This window comes from Puntigrus tetrazona, chromosome 25 (assembly GCF_018831695.1).
Source record: "Puntigrus tetrazona isolate hp1 chromosome 25, ASM1883169v1, whole genome shotgun sequence".
Classification (NCBI taxonomy): domain Eukaryota; kingdom Metazoa; phylum Chordata; class Actinopteri; order Cypriniformes; family Cyprinidae; genus Puntigrus; species Puntigrus tetrazona.
The window spans coordinates 14838814-14863876 of NC_056723.1; the positions used below are offsets into that span (position 1 = coordinate 14838814).

The 25063-nt window shown below is 37.1% G+C and overlaps 1 protein-coding gene across 4 annotated transcripts in view; it reads left to right on the forward strand.

The window, feature by feature from the left end:
* The window catches only part of si:ch211-236l14.4 (SITS-binding protein), a 26871-nt gene extending 1808 nt beyond the window's left edge, over positions 1-25063 (forward strand). The window contains exons 2-10 of one of the 4 annotated variants that reach the window (XM_043227246.1): positions 521-692; positions 8798-9005; positions 10263-10413; positions 15016-15210; positions 15996-16264; positions 17280-17416; positions 18114-18235; positions 20791-20970; positions 21844-25063. In XM_043227246.1, coding sequence (XP_043083181.1) covers positions 521-692; positions 8798-9005; positions 10263-10413; positions 15016-15210; positions 15996-16264; positions 17280-17416; positions 18114-18235; positions 20791-20970; positions 21844-22020 — 1611 coding nt within the window. In that variant the 3' untranslated portion in view covers positions 22021-25063. Of the gene's footprint in view, positions 1-520; positions 693-8797; positions 9006-10262; positions 10414-15015; positions 15211-15995; positions 16265-17279; positions 17417-18113; positions 18236-20633; positions 20971-21843 lie in introns of those variants that run through there. The other 3 variants (XM_043227247.1, XM_043227248.1, XM_043227250.1) reach the window with 3 other exon arrangements.

Below are 25063 nucleotides of genomic sequence, written 5' to 3' on the forward strand. Positions count from 1 at the left end.
TAGCGGCTTTTATTCGACTTTAAATAGTTTTCTTCTTTTTATGCGGTCGTGTTGTTATGCGTAAAAACAGATTCAATTCGCATCTGTACCTGCCAAAAAAGTTGTTAAAGCAGGGTTTAAAGTTCACCAGACTAAAAAGGCCGCGAAGATACGTTTCACAGATTTTTGATAAGACAATGTCTTTCTTTGTTCAGCAAGCGCCTAATGCAGTTCGGAAGTTTTCGAGCTTAATCCCGCCATTTCCCACATTTCCTACCTCAGTAATGCTCTGTCCTGTGTTATTTTAGATTTAAGCCTAAAAGGTCTTTGATCACTCCAATCCATTCTCCACCTGCCTTATAAGAGCCAAAGGCTTCTAGCTGGATGTCCAGATTTTGGACACTAATGAAAAGAGTATACAGTCTATGAAGAAACTAAATCATTGACGATGAGTACTTTAACAGGCAATAAATGATCGACCTATGGCACAGATGAACCACAACACTACATTTTGCCGATAGTCACCCTGTTTTTCTCTCAGGACTGTTTCTCCATGGTGAATATTTCGTGGTATGGAGGTGCAAGCGTCCATGCGCCCAACTGGCCGATAAACGATGCCAACATTTCCATGCAGCCCTTCACAGTCAGTGACCTTAGGGACAACCCTTCTGGCTTCGGATCAGTTTTAGAACGCTACTTCCTGGGATCCTCAGGTAAGCAACGAGACGTTCCGCATCTCTAACCGTAAGCCAAATCTGGCCTCCTTCACACTTTGTTGACTAGTCCAAACATGCATTCACTTGTGACTATGTACACAATTCTAAACCGCCTCGGGCCTGAGATCACGGGGCTCTACTGTACATAGAAAGCGTAACACAATACGCACGGTTACTTCTGCTTGCTGAAAGATTGCAAAACAAAGGACCCTAGACTTGAGTCTGAACCCATTGGTATTTGTCAGCAGATGCCTGATGTTTATATCGAGAGTTAATTAAGCAAACAATCTCAGGGAGATTTAAATAACCATTGTGTTTATGTCTGGCTGTTAGTTTGATTCGAGGCACGGTGGGAGATGTTTACTGACAGATAGCGCATTCAAACATTATCCAAACCGTTCCAAATGCTCGAGAGTTTAGACGTAGTTGTTATTGTGAAATAGGTCCGTAACACGATAATACGCGTTAGCAAATTTTTATTTCCCCCAAGATTTACAACATTAATTGCCTAAATATTACTATTCAATCAATACATTTAATCTTTATATTCCTTATATTTGGCCAATTTTCTTGAGTAGTTGGCAGAAATACTGGTTAACCTAGTTAAAAATAGATTTTGTTACAACAGACCTTTTTATTCAAAGAAGTGTACGCTGTATTGGTGTACATTTTCAAGAGTTTTAAAATGTATACTTGAATGAGAATCGAACCCATGATCTTAGTTTTATTTGTTTACTTTTTAAATGTTGTGAATGATTGTTCGAAAGCTTTGAATCAGTTCAAAAAGTTTGAATCGGTTTAACAAATCCTTCTGGCAAAGGGTATATCTGTCTCGAAATGCTGCATGTTTGGAGTATTTACGTGACGCATTTTTTGAAACGTAAAGCAGTGGTTATTGATATGTAAATTTACTTCTAGACATATGATTCAACCACACAGCAGAAACCAGAACCGCCTTTGACCTCCAGTACAGCAGTGTGTCAATCCCTTTAGCTGGAAAAAGCTATAAAATTCAAGCTTCCCAGATGCATGCATCATTATTGACACGTGAAGGACGTTTGAAACCACCGAGACTCTTCCTAGAATTGACCATCTGGCTAAATGTGGTATTCTAAGAATCTGGAAGGTCAGGGGGGTGACGAAGAGCTCCTCGGAAAGACCTTCACATTACCTGTGTGAAGATGGGAGGTCCTGTCGCGATCCATCACTGCAGCACTTCATCAGTCACTTTGAACGAGTTCACAAACTGCGTTTCAACAGTAAAACGGCAGGGAGCCAAATTTAAAGGGTTCCTTCACCCCATAATGAGAATTTCGTCATTAATCACTTATCCCCGTATCGTTCCAAACCCGTAAAAGAACACAAGTTGGGATATTTTGGATGAAAAAACATTGACTGCCGTGTAACAAACACTGTCAAGGCCCAGAAAAGTATAAAAGACATCGTCAGAATGAAGCAACTGTCTTTGAATACTTCACTGGATCCTTGACAGTGTTCATTACTTGGCAGTCAACGGGACAGTCACAAGCCTCCAGTTTTCATCTAAAAGATTTTATATTATCTTCAAAGGATGAACAAAGATTTTACAAAGTTTTTTGTAACGACATGGGGGGTAAGTGATTAATGACAAATGTTCATTTTGGGGGTGGAGTAACACCCCAATAGACTTTTTTTGCATGTATGCCATACCACTTTTAACAGAGCATTTGGCGTATAGCATTATGCAGTGTTGTATAATGTGTGAGCATTATGCTTTTTGCAAATTCCTGATTAACTTCCACCAAATAGCACTAAGAATTTTTTATGTATATAATAAATTATTTGCGCCTCAGAGCGTGCAGATGGAATACAACAAACTTGTTCACGTTATCTTGCTTTTGTTGGCTGATGCCTTACTGTTTGACAATGCAGGGTAATTATACCCAATTACTTTGACAACAGTTTTAGTAATGGTACCTTGTAGCAATTTAACCCTGGAGCATACAGATGTTATTGTTGTGCATAGATAGATAGCTAGATTGATAGAGAGATAGATTAATTTGTTACTTTGCATTAAACTTTGCATTAGTTTTCAGAATGAGTAACGCGAAACTGCAATGCATTATTTTTAGTAGTCAAGTTTCCCCACGCTGGTGGCAGCAAGCGTCCGCTAGTACTCACACTCATAGTGCAAATCTAGCACTGTTTGGGCCCCAAAAGCATGTCTAGCTTTGCCATTTCTTTAATATACGTTCACCACAATGAGTAACACAACATTGTAACATAAGTTTCTTAACACATCTGACAATAAACTGCCACTACCGTCACACTCAAAGTTCAGATGTAACACTTTTTGAATCCCAAAAGCATGTTGAAACAACTTTGACTTGTTCAGTAATTGGTTAATATATGTTCTCTTAAATGATAAACACGACATTGTAACACAGTATTTTAAGCAGCTAGATTTCTTAACAAATTTTGTCAATAAGCTGTCACTAGTACTCTTCCTCACAGTGCAAATATATCAGCTTTTTGGGTCCCAAAAGCAAGTCAGACCATGTCGGACATTTTATATGTTCATTACATATGCTCACAAAAATGAGTAACACAACATTGTAACACATAGCAAGGTTTCTTAACACATTTCACAATAAGCCGACACGCTCTCAAAGTGCAAGTGTGGCAGTTTTTTGGCCCTCAAAGCATATTGGACTAACTTTTGACTAGGTTTTAATATGTTCAGTAAATGGTTACTGTTAATGTTCACCAAAATGAGTAACATTGTAACACATTCCATTTTTGGAACTGAGTTTCTGAACACATTTGATATTAAGCTGCCACTAGTACTCATACTCAAACATAGCGCTTTTTGGGCCTCAAAAGCTTGTCAAAATGGCTTCGACATTTTAGATGTTCAGTAAATTGTTAATATACATTCACCAAAATGAGTAACACAGCATTGTAACACCTTTACTAATTAAGTTTGACGAAAAGCTAAAACTAGTCCTCAAACTAGTACTCAAGTTTCTTAGCACATTTGGCAATAAGCTGCCACTAATGCTCACCCTCAAAGTGCAAGCATTGCGGTTTTTGTGCCCCAAAAGTGTATCGGACCAGTTCACCAAAGGGACGTTGAGATGAGCCCTCGTGCTTCGGACCAGCAGGCGTGCCATGCAAGGCTTGTGCGGGTGGGCAGCTGGTCTCTAAACATGGTTACCGTTTAGAGCCGAGATACTCTCACACTCTCACAGCACCTCGTCACCCGCGCTCAATCCAGCAATTAATAACCCTATTTACTCAACACAGTCACGCTGCTTTTTTCGTACCGCCGCATTGTTTGCGCCCGCATTGGTGTCTCCCAAGTTTGCGTGTGAGCTTTCGGCAGCTGAAAGGTGAAAGTGGTAATCTGCGTCCCAGACAGCTAAACCGAATTAGATTAAAGCGAAAGGGCATACCATCAGCTAAGGACATAAAATTCGTCATGTGACATAAACAAAGGCCTTTTATGATTTCCTAGATCACTGGAAGTGTTATGTAACTCCGCGAGCAGTTTAACCGAAACGATCGCATGATTTTAATCCCTTTTCCACCTCTCTAAAGGACGGCCTTGGTTTTGTAGAGACCTCTCAAACCCCACTCTAATTGGCTCACTTTTAGGACAGAAATGTTGAGCTTCCTGCCAATGCAGCTGTCCCGGGTTGCCAAGTAACCGCAGACATATCGTGGTATATAACGCCCGGTGGCATAACAATGACAATCATGTTGGCTCAGATTCGTAAGGCGACCCAGCAGCTGCCTGTGGCCACGGCTCTCGGCTGCTATTGGTCAGTGGTGTGTTGATAATGGACATAATTGTTTTTCCTGAGTCGCCGCTGTGCAGCCAAATGGCGCGTTGTTGCTCCGGCCTGTAAAACGAGCCCCCGGCGACCCGGGCGAACCCAAAGGTAAACTTTTCAGCACTGTATATTTACATTTAGGCCTTGAAATCGGATAGCGGTTTTAAACAGGTTGGCGATTGAGCTTCAGACATGCGACGTCTGTCAAATAGCTTTGTCCACTTTGTCGATGAGAGACATTATTGAAGTGTCCAGGCAAGTTGCGTCCTTTACTGGGCTCGTTGACAGTTGTGTCTGGTCCGACATCACGGCTGAAAGAAACTTAAAGAGACTGAGACATATTTAGATTTTGATGCCTTACAAGTAATGATCAGCTATATACAACAACGACATTTAAAATAAAGTTTATTAATGAATTTATTAATCAAATTGATTTAATTTCCAAAGTTGTAAATAGACAGCGACACCATCAAACATCTCAGGACTGTCTGTCAATTACTTTGTCTTTCCAAAACAGTAATTAAAATTAGTTTTTATTCTTGGTTTTATATTTGCACACGTTATGTTGTTAATACAACATGTATTATTTCTAATGACATATTATGTCATAAAGTATGTTTTACCCATTACAATGGAGTACTATATCTTTAAAACCATAGACGTATAACAACATTATGATTATCTGTAATTTTGTAATTAGTAGTTGGCAAATCAAAATCAGACATCTGCAAATGATCCAATAAAACAGTTTGAACTTAAAAGTTCTCGAGCCCCAGTGTTTAACATCATGTTTAAATCTTAAGTCAATCATTAAAAAAAAAAAAAGCGAGCTAGTTATTTTTAGTTTTTAAAATGGAACAAAATACGTCTGAATCTCAAGCTACGGTTTTGTGAGGGGTTGCTACTGTGGACTATTTCCAACAAAAGTTAAAAAAAAAACAGTTCAAGTCTTGAGATAAGTCAATGTGAATTTTAATCTCATTTATTTTCTGCCTTGCCAATGCCCTACCACTGACCTTCAGTATTAGCCGTAGTGATAGTGATTCATGACCTGGAAACCATCACTAACGAACAGTTATGTGACACGTAAGACTGAAGTCATGTACATTGGCAATCAAAGTTAACTTTTTGTATCCGTCCAGAGTCGGATGCTTTGAGTTTTACCTTTCAAACGCTCTAAGGCCCCATTCTGAAGGTGTGTATAACATGGGTTCTGCACAGAGACGAATAAATAACTGTCATTTGCTGACATTTAAGAGACATTTGGCTTGAGTTATGAGCAAGGTGGGCTCTACAGAAGCTGAAAAAGAGGGGGAGCGTCTATTATTTTTAGAATAATTCCCCACGATAACTACTACCAGCTTTCCCGAAATATTTTCCACTCTGTCTTTAAAGCAAAGATGAATAACAGCATCCCATCTCACTTTTTTCACCTAATATGGACTGGATGAGAGCAGAGAGTGGAACAGCTTTTGAACAATAAATGAATGATTTGCAGAAATGCAACAGAGTACCGCATAACTTGATATAAGGAAAAACCTGCAAAGGAGAAAACAACTGAAAAGTAGTTCTAAGAGGTTTCATTATGTACTTTGTCCTTCAATTGGCTAATCGGAGTTGTGAATTATCTCCTATTTATGCATTCAAATGCATTTTTTATATGTTTGAATGGGATTAGCTAAACTGAAACTGTCTTCATTTCTACTTAAAGTGATAGTCATGATAATTCTGTTGTCATTACTCACTGTTACGCTGGTGTTTCTACTGTTTTTGTCCATTTAATGAAAGTCAGTGGGGTCCAAATCAACATTGGACTCCTCTGATTCCATTGACGGCAAAACAAAACACTGAACTTTTTTTATTATTAATATTGGTTAGCGTTCCAGGGAAGAAAGAAAGTCATACACGTTTGTAGCGCAATGACAGAATTGTTATTTTTTGGCATGAACTGGCCCTTTAAGAAACAAATGCCTAATCATGGTATTGAATTATGGTCAACAGTTTGGCTTGTTTCCCTCACTTGGCAAAGTCTACAGCAGGTGCGATAGTTAGTAAATGTTACACCATTACACGCTATTATTTATAAACGCTAGCCACGGCAGCAGCCGTCGTTTCTCTCCAAGTTTAATCTGCCGTGATAAATCGAGTGAACTGGCAAAGTTTGCCAAAGAAACTGTCTTAGTTAGGAGAAGTTTCTCAAAATAAAAGGGAAAAGGAAACTAACGAAACAAAGACAAATCATTTTATTGTTTCATAGATTTTTATTCCTTAGTTTTTGATAACTATAAGTTTACCAACATCTGCAAACTTGCATTTATTCCCAAACTAGGTTCCCTGTACTGAGTTACAGCTAATATTGGCAATATTTTTGCTTTCTTTGTAGCTTCGTAAAAATTAAAGTTGAGAGAATTATGTTACTTGGACTATTACAATAATGCCTTTACTACACTTTTGGGTCTTGAACGTGTCAGAAAGCTCTTGAATTCCTTTAATAAATATGTTCCTATGATTTCCGAAGATAAACAAAGGTCTTTTGGCTTTGGAACGCCATGAGGGCGAAACATTTTTAGGTGAACTATCCCTTTAATGTCATCATTGATGGTGCTGTTTTAGAGAACCAAAAAAATAGGTTAATTGTTCTTCGACGTTTGAAGCGATGCACTGCTCGTTGCTGGAAAAGATGTATTGTTTCATATTAAAATCTCATTTTAAAGTGGTGGTGTGAGTGTGGGTGAGGTGAGGGGCAGTCGGACGGACTGTGTGCCTCTACACCGGGGTACGTTGACATGGAGGTGAAATCCGAGAAGCAGGAGGAATTCCAGGGAGGGCAGCTACATCTGCGCACACCATTATCTGCTTCACATATTCTCAACTTTTCAGGTGCAGAAAGACATCAGAAGAAGCGGCCCTCGTGTACCACCCACCTTCTCAAGAAGCTTTGAAAATATAAAGATTTCAATTATAAATCCCTGCGTTTCCTGCTCCGAACGTCCCAGTCTGGGAATTTCCATGATGCATCGGGCTGTAAAGGCCGCTTTGCCGGGGCAGGTCGAAAGATGGTATTTGGTTTCGTTCATGCTGTGTCTGCCATTCACACAGAGTCACGAATGCAGTTACAGGAGTTAACGTGTGATCTGAAATCACCTGACGGCTCAGCAGAGTCCAAGACTTGTATGTCGGCGTCAGTGTCTGAACCGTTCACCGTTTTAATTCCGATGAAATGACTTTCTTCTGCTATTTCGTATTTTCTGTTGAAAAAGCGACAAAAGCGGTAGGGAACACTTTGATCCAGCTTGCGTTTCCTTAATTGATAGGCGTAGTGTATAAAGCATGACGATAAGCACAATTTCGCCATTTGAACAGTAATAGCCATTATAAAAGTATAAGAGGCTTAAAAGGAAATAAAGACGAAAGCAAACAAAGTCAGTGCTGTACTATGGTAAATATATAAAGTTAAATATTACTTAGCGCTTAGCCAAAACTATATGACCAGGGACAAATAATAGAGGCATGAGACCACGAATGCCTGTTAAATATAACTTATGTTTAATCACTGCAGAGTCGTCAGAGCAAGCGGTAAATGTTAGAAGGACTGGAGTCTTGGGCTGATCTTAGCAGATACATAAGCACTGAGCGCCCGCTGATCGCCTGGAGGTCTGATAGTAAATTTTCAAATAGGCGCTATTTTATAACTACATTCTCCTTTTAAAACTACATTTCATGAAACAATGACAGTGATGTTTTGAAACAGTTTTTGGGCAGTGGCGTCGAAAATGGACAATTCTAGTCAACCAACGTAAGGTTCTGCAGAGTTTAGCGCCACCCTTTTGGTACCCTTTGTTGTACCCTTTTGTGGTACCAAAAAAGTGGTAAGGTACAGTTTGCTATTTTGGTACCATTTATAACCTCTGCGAGTGACCTATTAGAATGGTGTTATAAATGTACATACATTTTTTTTAAAAAAGTAAAAATTTGAAAAACGTTTTACGAAAGATTTACGATGCCGATGATCGTTAAACGTGTCATCACAGTCCATTACAAAGCTCGGAAGAACCAAAACGTTTTTCAAACCACGATTTAAAGAAGAAAGTCATATACACCTGTCCCTTTAATTTAACGAAACAATTGTCATAACACTCCAGTTCATGCGTTGTGCTCTCACGCTAATTTGGCCCTATATCTGCAAATGTTTTTTCAGCACATTAACAACCTCACAGTTAGCGGAAAGGGACTAAATTCAACAACGCTTCAGTTTGACTAACCCAACGTTTTTGCGTTTTTTCAAAGGTGTATCGGTTCTCGTGGCCCCGAACGTCCCGCTTCACGTGGGACTGGAGAGCAGACAGCAGCTCTGTTTGCAGACGCCGCCCAGCATGGAGCGCCTGCCGCTGCAGTACACCGTGTGCGTCGGACACAACATTCGAGCCGTCCATCAAGAGTCAATTCAGCAGCTCTCCACGGCCAGACGAGAGCTGCCAAACATGGATGTCTTACGGTACTTTACCAAACTTTACCTTTTTCCATTGCTATCTTTAACTTTGCATTCATCGGACTGCACTCATTTCACAATTATTTGCACTTTACGATTGCCCTATATCAGAAAAAATTATGCGCACCTTTTTAAGCATCAGTTTCAAAAGAGTTTTAGATAGCTCATCATTCATATTTTAACACCAGCATATATATATATATATGCTTAGCTTGCGAAAACGTCTGTTTTCCGTCTTTTAGTTTCAAAACTGATTTGCGGTATAAGCGCGAGACTGCAAGTGTAAACTTATAGACGTATATAATAACACCTGAAACGTAAAACCAGTAGATACGGTAATATTTTCTCATCAAGTTGCACACTCCGCATGAGAAACATTTATTTTGTCATGGTCTTAAAATTAAAGATGAAAGATGCAAAATAAGGCCGGCAGGGATCGCTCATACTTTACTAAATCGATAACCGATTTAATTTTGTCGAAATACATAATACACAAACAGTTTCATGCTGTATTATTGATTATGTTACTGACGGTGGTTGCTAAGGGAGTTGCTCAGTGATACACAGAACTGTTGGGTGAAGCGGTCACCCAATCAGAATCCAGGAATGGAACTAACTTTTTATAAATGTAATTAATTACAGATCTAATTACATATAGGTATTCTAAAAAAAAAATAAAAATAAGAAAAATGTAAAATATGTATATACATAATAAGTGCATTATATCAAATGATTAATAGTATTTACGGCCACCTTATATAAAATGGGACCGACATTATCATTTTAATATAGGCCCCCAAAATGTTGAAATTAATATGATTTAACACTTTAAAAAAAATTATCTTTTTATGGAAATTAATTAACAAATATATATATTTTTTTGATTCCTTGCAATTACGTGGTGCAGTGTTATTTTAATGTCAGTGATAAGCTATTATATTTTTGTCAATATTTTGAATAATATTTTCTTGCTTTTTCATCATCGTTGTTCCATATCGTTTATATAGCTATAACATATACTATATATCAGTTACAATTTATGGTTATTCTGTCCTTGTTACAGTGTAACAACAGTGTAATACATTTAAGCACTTAGTAATACTAATTAATACTAATTACTTGCACGTCATTATGCACAATACATACGCTAAGTACATGTAACCTGTAATATATTTTTTTTTAAAGTTTGGTCAACATTACCTTGACGCGTTGGTGTACTTAAACTACAAAGAGCACTCTAACGAATGCGATATTTCTCCGAAGGCTGCCTTTCTGGAAGCTTGCAGCCAACGTGGACTCGGGGGCCAAGCTGGAGCGCGAGCTGAGAACCTTCTCAAACCGGCTGAAGCGGCATCACCTGGGCGAGGGAGTCATCAGCCTCGACGAACATTCCACCGCTCTCCTCGCCAACATGGTGGGTGTCACCGGCTGATCGGCTGCAGATCGCTTGCGTCGTTTAAAAGCTGCATTTATTTAAACAGAAATAGAAAGAAAGGGATACTGTAAATGTCATCGCAGGTTCAAATTTAATACATGCTCAAAGCAATAATAATCTAAAAGCGTCAAATCAAGTTTTAGAGAAGTATACTCCCCGTCTCTGACCTTCAGTGTGCTGTTTAATCTCCGGCCGTCAGCGGCTCGGCTCTGCACCTGTTGTAGCTCCAGGCCTTCAGGCCTTCATTTTCCGCCTCAACACCCCACCGGCTCGCACAGCCCACAGAGCCAACTGGACGGCGTCTTCTGCATGCGCACGTTGAAAAGAATCTATCGATTTTATTTATTTATTTTGTTATGGTTTTATGTTTACATTTATGCATGGTTGTGTACAAATAAGGTTATCATGGTTATCAACTGTAACCATTAAAATACATGTTAAAACTATGTAAACGTGTACTGTAATTAAAAAATGTATTCGTTCAGCTAGTCGACAAGGCAGCATTTGTGCTAAAATAACTGAATCGACAAAAACGTATAAAATAAAAAATAATAAGTCCTATAGAAAGATTCAAAAAACAACTTTTTTTTACATAGATTAAAAGATAAAAGAGCATGACGCAGGGTTTTTATCAGCTGAAACGTCATGGTTTTAGTTTTAGTCAAATCTTTTAAAAAAAAAAAAAAAAAATATATATATATATATATATATATATATATATATATATATATATATATATATAAAAGGAATAAAAACAAAACCTACATTATTTGTAATTAATATTAAAACAGAATGAGAATGAGAAAAGAAGATATATATATATATATATATATATATATATATATATATATATATATATATATATATATATATTTGTTTTAGCAAAATAACAAAAACAACAATTGTTTAGAAATTATACAAAAATTCTCAACTATGTATTAAAAGATTAACATGTATAATATAACATGCATGTGTATAATATTAATTATAATTAGCCACTAAAGATTTATTATTATTTATTTTTTTAGAAATTAATATGAAAAACAGGCTAAAATCTATGTAAAATTTTTACAGTTCTCCAGCATTCGAGCATCAGTGTCAGCTAATGTGCACAATCACAAGTAATTATATAAAGTACATTCAAATCTGATTTCGAGCCATCTTAGGCGTTTAACACTGTGCATATGTAACATTTTGTACTAAAAAGTCTTTGTTTAATCAGATTGTGAACTGTAATTAGTCTTCAACCGAATTATAAAACCTAATTCGCCAAACTATTTTGATCCATGCAACCCAGTTTAAACGGACAGTTCACCCAAAAGCGAACACCACTGTTTCAATCGATAGTTACCCACCAAACCTGACTCTCAAAACAGACTAGTGACCACTAGTGGTGCGTAAATGACAGACTTTGCTCTTAATTTCCCTGCGGTTGGTGGTGAGGTTTCCGAAGGACTCATTATAAACACAAACACAGGCCGGGGTCTGGCAGAACGTGTTTTGTTTTCGATACGGGGGTGCAAAGCAGGCAGAGCTACCTCGGGAACACTGTGTTCAAGTGGAAACGGCTCACGTTAAAAGCCACCAGCTGGCCCGTTAAGTTCATTCTGACAGAACAAAACAGTCCGAGCTGCTCAGTGGACATGAAAGGCTTCATTTTTCTAAGCGGATCTGCAGCCGGTGAGGAGAGGTCAGGATCTGATCCCCTGAGAGAAAGACACGCATCTCTGGTTCACTGAAAAGCCAGCAGGGAACTGGTTTACAATTAGATGATACTCGCTGCGTTAAGGAGGCTGGTGTGTTGTACCAGCGTGAGCCATCTGTGTTAAGTTAGCTTTGTCTTTTTATCACTTTTTATGCATTTCTCAGTGCTTTTAGCCAAGGTTTACAGCGCAATCGAGTTGTATATTTTATAAGACCGCGTATATAGGTTGTGTTTTAGCGGCTGAGCTATGAACAGACTGTAAACCTCAAGGCTTGCACCTGAATTCTCCTCATGAGCACCACAGCTTAACACCTCTACAGTCACGACCCCAGCGACACTTGTTTATTCATGCTAATGGGTAATATCGCTATGTAGCTAAAATGAGTCTAAAAATGTCATGTGGTGTAACCGTCGCACTAACATTTCCTTTACACCCTGAATGCATCTTTATTTTTAATAATGTTTTAAAAAATATTTTTTATTGATTCCTTTATTTATCTTACAAATAAAATGTGAGTAGTTCATAAATATTACTTGTTTTTTGGAGCGTGGCACCACATGACATTTTACAACCGGATACTTATTGACGCCATGCTAAAGGCATTTATCACAATGTCGCATGTGTGTTTATACGGTTTCACATGGTTTTGAAAACCTTTTTAATGAGTCAAAACTGTCATGTGGTGTAACCACAAAACAAAAAGTAATAACATATTAACCTTACACCGGTACATTTTAATTTTCCAGACTGTTTAAAAATGTTTCTCTGTCAGCCATACGAAAATACAATCTGTGCATACTTAAGAGTTTCCAGTTTTAGACTGTCTTATTGTTTATTTTAACTCATTACTCACTAGCTGGTTTAGATTTTTTAACTAATCAGGACATTGTTCTTAGGCAAGCATGCTTGATTGATCTCAAAGCGGTATAAATAACACTGAGCCGTCTGTTTCACAGCTGAATTCCTCTAGAAAGATCACAGGCAGGTGAAAAAGAAAAAAAAGCCAACTTTCTGCCAAGAAAAGAATGTTCTCTGTGTCTAAAATACTTAAAAGGCTTATCAGAACATTAACGTCAATGTAATGCCGACTACAGCCCTCCTATTACAATAACTCATGACTTTGATATTGCTCTTTTCATTTTTTTTTCAGATTTGTTCCTCTTCCGTACAACGCATTTTTCCTTTCATCACACTTCCATTTTGCCGTATTACGATAGCTATGTGTGTCGAAAAAATAGGCCATAGGCTCAAATGCGAAAGGAAAATGTTTGATCATGACTTTAAATAACGAAAACCGGGACATTTATAGCAAAAATGTCCGATGAAGCATAATTCTATGCTATCTGATACATGCACCGCACTTTCCCATATCCCAACCTGAATAAAAATCACAGCACTAAATTGCAGTGGAAAACCTTCCCTCGTGTGACAGTTATACGAAACTCCAATTGGGAAACAATCCCAATGCAGTTTTTTTTTTTCCATTTTAGCCTGAAATAACACAGTCATAAGCGGAACCAACAGCTTGACTTGGAATGAATTTGGTTATAAACACTCTTGCCAGTATTCGCTATTTATTGCACAGATTCCTCATAAGCACAGCGTTCGGCGTGCCTGTACGATATGATTAATATAAATGACATTATTGTTATATTTTCTCAGACGCCGTGGCTCTGTTAGCGACTGTCATGGCAAAAACATTAATAGGGGCTGAGGTATTATTTTCAGCGATGGTAAAACAATAATATTTTCCATACTGTTAAAATAATCAACAAAATACGAATTCTTAACGCTGACTGCTTGCCGTTGTCTGTAATATCTGACTGCCTGCAAAAGCAGACTGCAAACTGTGCGTGTGTTAAAACGGTGAGACGTTACGAATCTGTTAAAGGAATATTAAAAAAAAGAATACCCCCAAAAATGTAATTTGCTCTGCAGCGAATGGGTGCCGTCAGAATGAGAAGTCCGATCCAGTCCGAAACAAGTCCATTATTAATATGCTTTCAGCTAAAGTGTGACTCCTCCATGCACAATATTGCTTTCTTTAGTAAAAAAGTCATATAATCGGCACCCATTCACTGCAGAGGGTTCATTGGTGAGCCCAATTTCTCCAAATATCTCATCTATATAGCCTTAGAGCACAATTTAAGCACAGATTTAGTTTTTTAAGCAAATTTTAGGTGAACTGCTTCTTTATATAACGTTTTTAACCTTTTTCATTTATAATGCAGCACTTTGAATTATCAACCATCCCACAATTCAACAGGACTCTGATTTTGAAACGTATATGCTTTTGTACATAGGGGAGGGGCATAAATAATAATATAAATATGCAATTAAGCTAGCTTTGCCATAATTTGTTCATTGTAGATCATAAGAAATCATACACATGAAATATCCATTGATTGGGAATCGCTGTGTTTTGAGTTTGAAATGCATAGCTCTCACATTAATTTAATGAAATGATAGCCTTTTGAGGTTTAATATCATATTAGTCTGTTTTTCTTTCTTCAAATTTAGGACCTCTCTAATTGATAATAAAGACTTTTGTTATGCCACGTGTCTTATTTTTGGGAGCCACAGATCTAATAAAAAACGGTTTTAAAATATCATGCGGTTCATTTGATAACTGTTAACACGGCTTAATTAGATTATAAACCTTATAAGAGATTTGAGAAAGCCTTTCCTCATCCAATATATATAAACAAGGTTATAACAGTAAAAGTTCTTAACATTTGTACATTTTTACATCAAGTTTTTCTTTTGCTGTGTAGGTCAGAGATGTCTAACAAGCATGATTCGTAAGGTTAAATTGATCATTTCTGCGCCAAAATGTATGATTGTCTTTGCTAATTACTTTTTTTTGCCTTTTTAGGACCATAGCTACCTCAATAGCAAGAAAAGGACGTCTAAGAGACAGACGAGGGACCTCCCTTTTGTAAAGCTTCTAAACATTTCCATCACCCTGTCCCCGTACCTGAGCGTGGACTCGCAGCAGTTCCAGACCTCCATTCAAGAAGGCATCGAAGACTACTGGCTGAGTCTGCCCTCAGGACCACAGGGCCGACCGGTAAGAACGACTGACTGCTTGTCACTGCACCTTAAACCATTTTAAACTTTGAGGTTTTAATTTATTTTATGTCACTTTTATGGAGTTCGACTAAACAACAATGGAATTTTTTTGCCTGAACATATTAATGAAAGTAATACAAAAATAAAGCGACTTGCAGTCTTCTATAAATATGTAAGTTAAAAAATAAAAATATTGATCTTTGGGGGCATAAACTAAAAATGTCAGGGTGGTAAAACTTTCTAGATATTATAATAAAGGGTGTGTGTATGTGTGTGCTTGTGGGGGTAAAATTCTTGAAAATGAAGTTGTAATATTAATAAAAAAAACTTATTGGGTCATATGTCATGTGGTGACTCTGACTTGATTTTTCATAAATTTCTTTCAAAATGTATATATGAAAATATGAAAGATGTGTACACTCGTATGTATTAAAAGTACTGTTATTACTTGATAGTTACAGTACATAACATTTATCTAAACGTGGTAACACATTTAACTACGTTTTTTCCCTCAATAATTTCTTAATTTGCTGCTAATTAATAGTTAGAAAGGTAGTTGTTAAGTTTAGATGTTGGTACGATTAGAAATGTAGAATGAAGTCATGTTGAATAAGGCACTAATAAGCACTAATAAATGGCTAATATTATAGTAATTTGCATGCTAATAAACAACTAGCTAAGAGACCCTGTTTTATTATTGATACTCTTTGTTCTTGACCTATATGCTTCCCTGTGTATTGTTATTGTTTAATTTTCACGTTTACATGATTTCTCTTTCCTAAGGTGCCCCTGTTGACTCAGTGGAAAGGAAAGTACAGCGTGAAGCTCAACATCACCAACCCAGAAGCCACAAATTGGTTTCTGGACAAAGTGGACAGCTTACATAGCCATTTGGGCATGGAGTATGTCATCCTGGAAGGCGGTGAGGGAAACCCTTTCGAGGAACAGGCCCTGCGCCCCCCTCTGGCATGGGTTGGAGATGAATACATCAGGCTCCTCGCTGACCTGGCAGAGAGGATAGGGGAAAATACCATTGTGACCTCAGGAACAAGGTATTTGGTTGAATGTTTTAAATAATCTCAATCAATTACTTTGATTTTGCCAAATAGCACACGGAACAACAACCCCATTCATGGCTGAAATTGGGATTTTCAGGTAGTTTGGTTAAGTTTGTTTGATCAGAAAGCTGTTCAAGGATCAACTGAAGATGACAATCCAAGAATTTGCCCCATTTGGCAAAACCACGACCAACCTACAACTTTGGGAACAATTGATAGACTTGTTCAGACACGGAACCAAAATCCATTCTTGGCATGTCCAACTCAAATCTGTTGTCTGAACCGCCAAAAAAACACACCAAATCAGATTTTTTTTTACAAATCCGATCCAAACCACCTGAACGCATGTGATTTAAAATCTATTTAACTCTTTCCCTGCCATTGACGAAATTTAGCATCTTTCCGTGTTTTTGCCGTTGTATGGTTGGAGGTGCTGTTAAACATCTTCTGATGAGCACTGAACATCTGGATCAAAACACGGTGACGAAGGTGTAGAAACAATTACAGACACACATGTAGAATTAAGTGATCATCAATCATTAAACAGCATATAAACAAAACATTTAGACCCAAAGAGTAGTTTAGGGTTGTGAAGTTTTAGGGGTGTTGATGGTAGCGATCTACTCCATCCTCCTCAGCTGTTTGTTCAAAATGTCCACATTCAAGAGTAGAACGCATGAAGCTAGAATAAAATCTGAGGCTCCATTATTTCTTTTGGCATTTTGCGAGTTCTGGGGGCCATAACATTTTTGTAAAAATAATTGCAAATGCTGGTGGTTGCTGGATTTTATGAATGATGTATCATGTTATCAGCACTGCGGATATTTCCAGTTTCCAGTTTCTCATCTTCTCTTTTCACAAAAAGAGAAGATACTTCTTGTAGAAGACTCTTTGCATTTTTTACGACTTATACGGCTTATCATTTTCATGGCAAGACACTGATATCACTTTGAAGAATCAGATCCAAAATGTCTTTCCCATAAGAAAAAATGATTGGATTTGCACACAGGTCCAGCCACAAAGCGCTCTTCATTCATATGAGTGCGTTGCAGTCAGACTGGAGTTACTCCGGCCTCAAGGGCATCATTCCATCCCTGCTACATCACAGTCTTCTGGGATATAATTTCTTCATTCCTGATGCAGTAGGTAATACCTGCCCACACATACATAAATACACATGTACTTCATGTGAAAATGCATATCGTAGATAAAAGCAATAAATAATTTATTTCTTCTTTAGTCCTCGCAAAAACGAAAGACCTCTGGCACACAGTTGTACAGTATAATATGAATAAATCTCATAAAATATGTCCAGAATATTCCCAGGTCACATTTGAACAGTTAATGAAAAGGGGGGAAATTTATTACATTTTGGCATTAAGAAAATTAAGCCGGTATTGAATTTACTGACTGATAAAATTAAAATAAAATGTGATTTGACGAAGATGCTGATATATAACCAAAAATTTACATTCATATAGCTTGTAATATAAGACTACTTACACAAAATGTAAAAATCTTAACTTCTTCAGTCCAGTATTGAAAACATAAAAAAATATTTTTACATTTATGCCATGCCATGAACTGAAAAGGGATGTACAGAATTTATACACACACACGAAACTTTTACTTAATAAAAAAGCACAAACTATCAGTTTGATGAAGTAAGGAATGTAGTGCATTGTATACAAAAGATTTTTCAGCAAGATTTGAGAAATGTGTGTATTAAATATGTTACAGTATGCTTTATAAGGTGAAGCACATTTTGCTTCCAATGTCTAATAAAAATAATGCTAGAAAATCGTGATTGTCCACAAAATAAGCAATTTCTTGACATTTGCAGGAGGCTCTCTCTCTGCTGAACTGGTTGCGGATGACGAGCTCTTCGTTCGCTGGCTGGCAATCGCAGCCTTTCTTCCTGTCATCAGCTTCCAGACACCTCCATGGGTCTTTGAGAAGGAATGGGTGAGTGCCACAAGGGCGGGTCCTCGGCCCCATCCGGGTTTTAGCTTTCACTTCGGTTCCTTCCTGTTGTGGTCAGAAAATAGGGAATAAGTTGAAGCCAAGTGGGTCATGCAATAAGAAAGCAAAACTGGGCACAATATGTTGGCCATTGAGAGTTAAAGACGGTTTCTTTTACGCTCCTAACATAACACTGGAAACATAATAGTCATTCACTGCATGGTGTACCATGAGAATGTCCTCCTCAAAATACTACCTAAATACACTTCAGAATATCCAGTCCCAAGCACTGATATGTTTGAGCCGTATGAGCCCAGTTTGAGTTTAGGACCGGCACAGAGCATCCTCCAGGTGGCCGTTTTTCTTGCATTTCATGGCGTAATTGCTTGGCCTTTCCCCAACATCACCTGTGGTTAAGGGTCCATCTGGTCTACATTAGCGTCTTTTTCAAATTTATGACTCTCAATCTCAACTATAACGAGAACCGCTTCACCAGGAATGATAATGAATCGCTGAATAAGAGGGGAAAAAAAATTTCCACAGACAATTTCATTAGTGATTTGACTTTACTGACTACTGACACTTTTTTTGGTTTTGTTTTGAAAGTTTAGTTTTTTTCCTAATCTCTGGTAGGAGTAGATCTTTCAGTGGATTTTGTTGCTATAAATGATCAAATAGCAGGAAGCAGATTGACAGCTGACTTAAAATGAAAATTCTGATTTTCCAAACGTACTTCTGTTGAATAAAAGTCCACGTACAAACTGTAAAGATTGAGGTGGGAGAACCTCACGTAAATGTAGGAGTGAATCCCCCGAATTACGGTTTTTCTCGAAACTACAATGCATTTGGCATCTGCTGTTTTTATGTGAAATAATATCGCCGTAACCAAAGACAAACTGAGTTCGATGATTTTAACTAAACCACCGCCAACAGAGCCATCATGTTTTATTTATGTTTGGAAGGCTGCTTTGCAGTGTGCTATCTTGAAGTGTTGCCATTTTAATTTAATATACATTATGCTTTTTAAGCATCTTTGGACTTGTCGTTTGGGTTTGGCCGATAAAGCGATCCATTTTATAGTGTTAATAAAGTGAGCAGTTCCAGCCCAAGAGAAAAACTACCCAGTTTTCACGCACTAATTTGGTACTTAATATACTAAAAATGATTCTTTAGTGCTTCATAAAATGATCTTAAGAATATCTGAACTAAAATGTGCTTTTAACATACTTTCTCTGTTTTTAAGAAAATATATATTTAGATGTATTGAACCCACCAGAGCATTAGTACTATTAGATGTTTTTGAGTATATTAAGTATTTGTATGTAAGCACTTTAAGTACATTAAGGAAGTGCAGTGTTTGTTTTTTTTCTCCTGGGAAGTCGCCGTATATTCATATGTGGCTTATTTCCAAGATAACATGTTTGGATTCGAGTTTATTATGGGCTTGTTCTTATCTGTTCGTCTGTTAGCAACACTAAGTCAGGCATACCCTGTGATTTCTTGTACTCTCGAACTCTAATACACACTTAGATACATCATTAACGGCTAGTCGTTCAGTTCGTTTTCACACACGCTGCATAGAATTTATGTAAATGCAGTAACCACAACCAGAAATCTATTTGTTTATAGAATACGACGATCACTTCCATAAGCTACTGAGCCGTGTGTGTGCAGAACAAAAACGAACATGTATTCTGAAAGTAATCTGCACAACGGAAATTTATGTTATTCTCCCGAAAAAATCTTGACCTCTTTCTGACCGCCTATAGAATGCACGAGGGAAGTAGTCCAGAAAAAATCAACTAAATGATTAGTTCTCGAATCAGACTCCGCATGGAAAAAAAAGTCATAACATGTTCTCATTTTAATAATAGTGTTTTGAGGAAAAAAAAGATTTGGAACGACACAACGGTGAATAAATGATGACAGAATTTTTGGGTGAATTATCCCTTTAATAACCCTAGGACGTCTATTTGAACAGTGAGAAAATGGTATTGGAACATTTGTTGGTTTTGATCTTGGCTCGTGGATATCATCTGGACAGACTTAACCCTCTTAAATCATAATTCATTAGTGTTAATATTAAACGTGTTGATCAAACTGAAAGGCTTTACTTGCCATTATTTTCCATTCTCTTTGGATTATTGCCTTCTGCAGACTGTGTGTGTGTGTGTGTGTGTGTGTACTAGGTTTTGTGTGATTACCCAACACCCATTGGAGACCCAATGACTATGTTGGGTCTAAAGAGGAGGAAAAGGGGAATGGAAGCCGCAGGCCTGTTTTCTCCATTTAAAATTAGGCTGAACTCAGGCAGTTATTCAAAATTCATCTCATGAAACTTTTTTTTTCATCTAAAGAATACATTTTTATGAACGTGGTTTTGCTTTGTTTCCGTCACCAGAGGCTGGCTAGGATGTTAACTGAAGGATATGACCTCTCAAGGAATGTTAGAAACGAACCGCAGCAGGACTAGACGAGAACGGTGTTAAACAGAAACTCACATCCTCTTTCATGTAAGTTTTATTAAGTGCTCGCTGACGGTTTCACCTTCTTCCTAGGTCCTAAACCTCACCAGATTCTACGTAGCCAAGCACCACGACTTTGTCGTTCCTTTGATACTGAAATACGCAGAGGAATGGCAAGACACCGGAAACCCCATCTACAGGCCGCTGTGGTGGCTCAGTCCAAATGATCCGATCACGTTTACCATTGACGATGAGTTCCTCGTTGGAAATGAGGTAAGCTGCTCATAGAACGAGAAGATGCGCAAGTCACTTTTTTAACCAGTTTAGGAGTAACCCGAGCTTAAGCGGCCTGCTCGAAAACACGGCGACCCTGATTTTACCAAGTAGGACAAGTTCCTGAATCATCTGTTGGTTTTGGAACAATACAGGCCAAACCTCCAGCCCTAACCTGAAATCAGTAGATTATACGTTTTCAGTGTTGATTTCGACAATTAAAGTCCCGACGAGATGCTAGTTAATGAAGGGTTTTCAAAGCCAGAATTTCAGCCCTCTTTCCCGCAAACTCTGTGCTTATAATGAGGAAATTCCCACAAACATTTACGCGCTATAGCAATGTGGGTCAACGGTTTGAAATATCTCTCAGGCTGTTTGTATCTTATGCTGTTGTATGTACGGTACTCCATAGCGCCACCTAGCACCTAAAGCCCAAAGTATCCTTTAACACTTTGTACCTGGAACACAGAGCTGGTTTTGTTACCCTGGCCTATTCATAAAGGCTCTAGAAAGCTTCAGAAGTTATGACCGAAAATATGTCTTTGTACTCTTCTAAACTAAAGTTGTCAATGCAGGCATCTGTTGTTGTTTTGTCGCAGCTTCGACTATTTTGTTGTTGTTGATTCATTTCTGATTACCGAACTTACTGGTTCTGCAAGTGTCGCCTACCGAAATTCAAGTCCTAACCTTTCAAGGATTACCAAAGATGCCGATGAAGTCGTGAACAAATAGTCACAGTTTATAAATATTACTTATTTGTGTGAGCCTTTCTATTTCCAGTCTAACTAGGCTACATATTCCAAACTAGGCTTTCAAGCTGATCCCTGTTATGGTACAATTGAAGTTTGAAGTTTTTTTCTTCTGCTTTTGTAGGTCCTCGTTGCTCCGGTTACCGAGAAAGGAGCTTTACAAAGAGACATATACCTCCCGGAGAGTGACTTTCAGTGGCAGGACACTAACAATGCCCAAGTGTTTGATGGAGGGACGTTTCTGGAAAGTTACCCGGTCGGCCTCGGGGACGTGGCGGTTTTTGTACGATGGAGATCCTGAGGCATTTTATTTACCACTTTTTTCTATTTTTTAATTTTCACTTGTGCTGATCTCAAATTGCACTTTCCATAAAGACCATTATCTGTGTCTCAAGAAACCTTGAGATTAGGTAGAAGATAATTTGCACTTTAAAAATCAAAGTGGTTTATATTTTCTCGTGATTTTTAGATCCCTCTTGTTTTCTCCGCTACGTGTTTTGTTGATTCATACATTTTTTTTTTTCAACTTTTTTCTTCAGAATGCAGTTTACATTTGATAGATCCTTGCAGCCTCTTAAATTGTTATCACGATATGGAGCTAGAAATCAAACCTTTTGCTTAAGAACAATCGACGGAATTTCATGAAGACCAAACAATCGAAAAACAAATTGCAAAAATTGAGAAAGACTCTACAAGGAAAAACCAGTTCGCTAAATGGATGAAGATGAAAATACACCTAACATCAACTCATCTCATCTCAGCTGGCTTTTTACTTGAACTTTGCTGAATATTTGCTGTAGTTTTGTAATGTTTTACCTGTACCTCATGTTCTCATGATGTTTTTGACATATTTTTCGTCATGAACTGTGAGAGAAGCACTTACTGATAGAGAAGACTGAAATTAAGGGCTTATAGAGTGAATAGCACAATTATTTTTGTCTACAAAACAATATATTGAAGCTCAATCATTAGTAGTAGGATATGAGCCAATAGTAAACGAAATTTCATAGCTGTACAGTCTTAGTTGAAATGCAACACACAACAAAGGACAAATTGTTATTTCATAATGAGAGTCTTTTTTGAGAAACTTTGATATTATATGCTGATTTTAATAATTGTTTGTTTAGCTTCTTACAATTGACCAGATTAACCAATATGGTATTTCTAGATCTTAAGTAATTCATAGGACAATTATTCAAGGTAGAATTAGAGTTTTGTTTTTATATTTATATTCAGACTAAACTTGATCATTCGTTGCCTTAATTTTAGAAATACTTTGATCACTGTAGTAGCGGCATTTGTACATTTTGTCCCATGAAATGTAGTTAGTAATTGTTATAAAGCTGAATTCCACCATTACAAATGATTTGGGATTACGGATGTAGATTTTTCACAGCCTGAGGGCAACGATTGTAGAATTGTATTCCTGTAGAATTGTGGTTTAACGAGTCTGGGCAAAATACTGATTATTTGCTAGAGGTGGTGTATGGCAAGCTGATTTAACATTAATCTAAAACATATTAGTGTCTAGATTCTTTTTTTTGAGCTGCTAGTATATATTACTGATATGTACTTTTTGGCTTCTAGTGCTTATTCTTTACGTACTAGTACCTTATTAAAAATTCTGGTACTTATTCATTAGATTGTAATATAAATTAAAACGAGTTTAAGAGTAGTAAAAGTTCTATTTTACTAGTAATGTTTTTAAATGAACTCTACAGTGCCATTTCTCACTAGTCATATCGTGATTATTAAAAAAACCTGTTGTGACTAGTAAGATTTGTTACTAGTAACAGTTAAAAAAAGATACTCGTGTCTAATAAATAGGTGTTAGTACCTAATGAATAATTACTAGTATCTATTAATAATATTAGTATCTAAAAAGATACTAGTCACTATCGGAATGCATACTAATACATACTGAATGACAGATTGGTACAATTTTGAAATGTGTTTCTAGTAACTGTAGAATAGTAACTAGTTACTCCTGAAATACATTCTAATATCGAATTAATAAGAACAAGCTTTAAAAAGTTACTAATAAGCACTAGTCAATGGTCATTTTTTACCATTGTTACTAGTAACAGTAGAATACATACTAGTTACAACTGAAATAAGAAATAATATTTAATGAATAATAACTAGTGTTGCTACCTAAAGAATAAGTATGCTAAATAAAAACTAGTATCTTTAAAAAGTTAGTGAATGAACACCAGTTCCTGGTAAAAACAAAATTGTAAACGCATTACTAGTAACAGTAGAATGCCGACAAGTTGTAATAGTACTAGTATCTCACAAACAAGAATGAATAAGCACTAGTCAATGGTAAAAATTGGTAAAAAACAGCAGAATAGTTACTAGTACGTTTGAAATAAGTATTAGTATCTAATGAGTAAGAAAAAGTTCCTAGTACCAAATAAACAAGTACAAGTCAATGGTAAATATTTAAATGCGTTACTACTAACAGTAGAATAGTTATTAGTTCATTGAAATAATTGCTAGTATTTAAGGAATACGTACTAGTATTTTTAAAAGACTAGCACCTGTAAATACTACTACCTAACGAATTCCACTAGTAACTAAAGAATAAGCACTAGTAACTGATGATTAGGCTATAGTTGCTAATGAATAAGCACTAGTTGCTAATAAATAAACACTAGTAACTAAAGAATAAGCACTAGTAACTGATGATTAGGCTATAGTTGCTAATGAATAAGCACTAGTAGTTTATGAATAAGCACTAATAACTAAATAAGCACTAGTGACTGAAAATAACTACTAGTAACTGAAGAAAAAGCACTAGTAGCTAGTGAATAAGAATTAGTACTTAATGAAATTGATAGCAGTAGCTAAAATAGTAAGTACTAGTAGCATTAAAATAGATGCGTTTTAGGGGTTAAACGTTAACATGGCTTGCCATATGTGCTGCTACTTTCACTCTCATGCTTTGACAAGGTCCAAACTCGGAGTATTGGTCCCCGCGCTAAAACACTAAATCACCATCACCACCGTGTGAATCTACAGTGCAGAGAGAGAACGAGAACTCGATCGGTATCACCTGATACATGTGGCCTACTGGGAATGTCCTCTTAATCCTCACTGTGATTTTAAATGTTTACTGTATCCGCAGGTTTCTCAGGTCAACGATATCAAATCCAAGAGAAAGAAAATGTCTTACACCCCAGCACACTGTTCACGTCTTAATCTCTTGATGCTCTTTTCGTTCGAGCGTTTACAGAGAGGCTAATTGTGATGTTCTTATGCAGTGTGGTGTTTCGGGAGCCTTTTTTGTTCTGCTTGTATTTTATATTAAAATGCTGCGCTTTGAAAACAACACGCTGAAA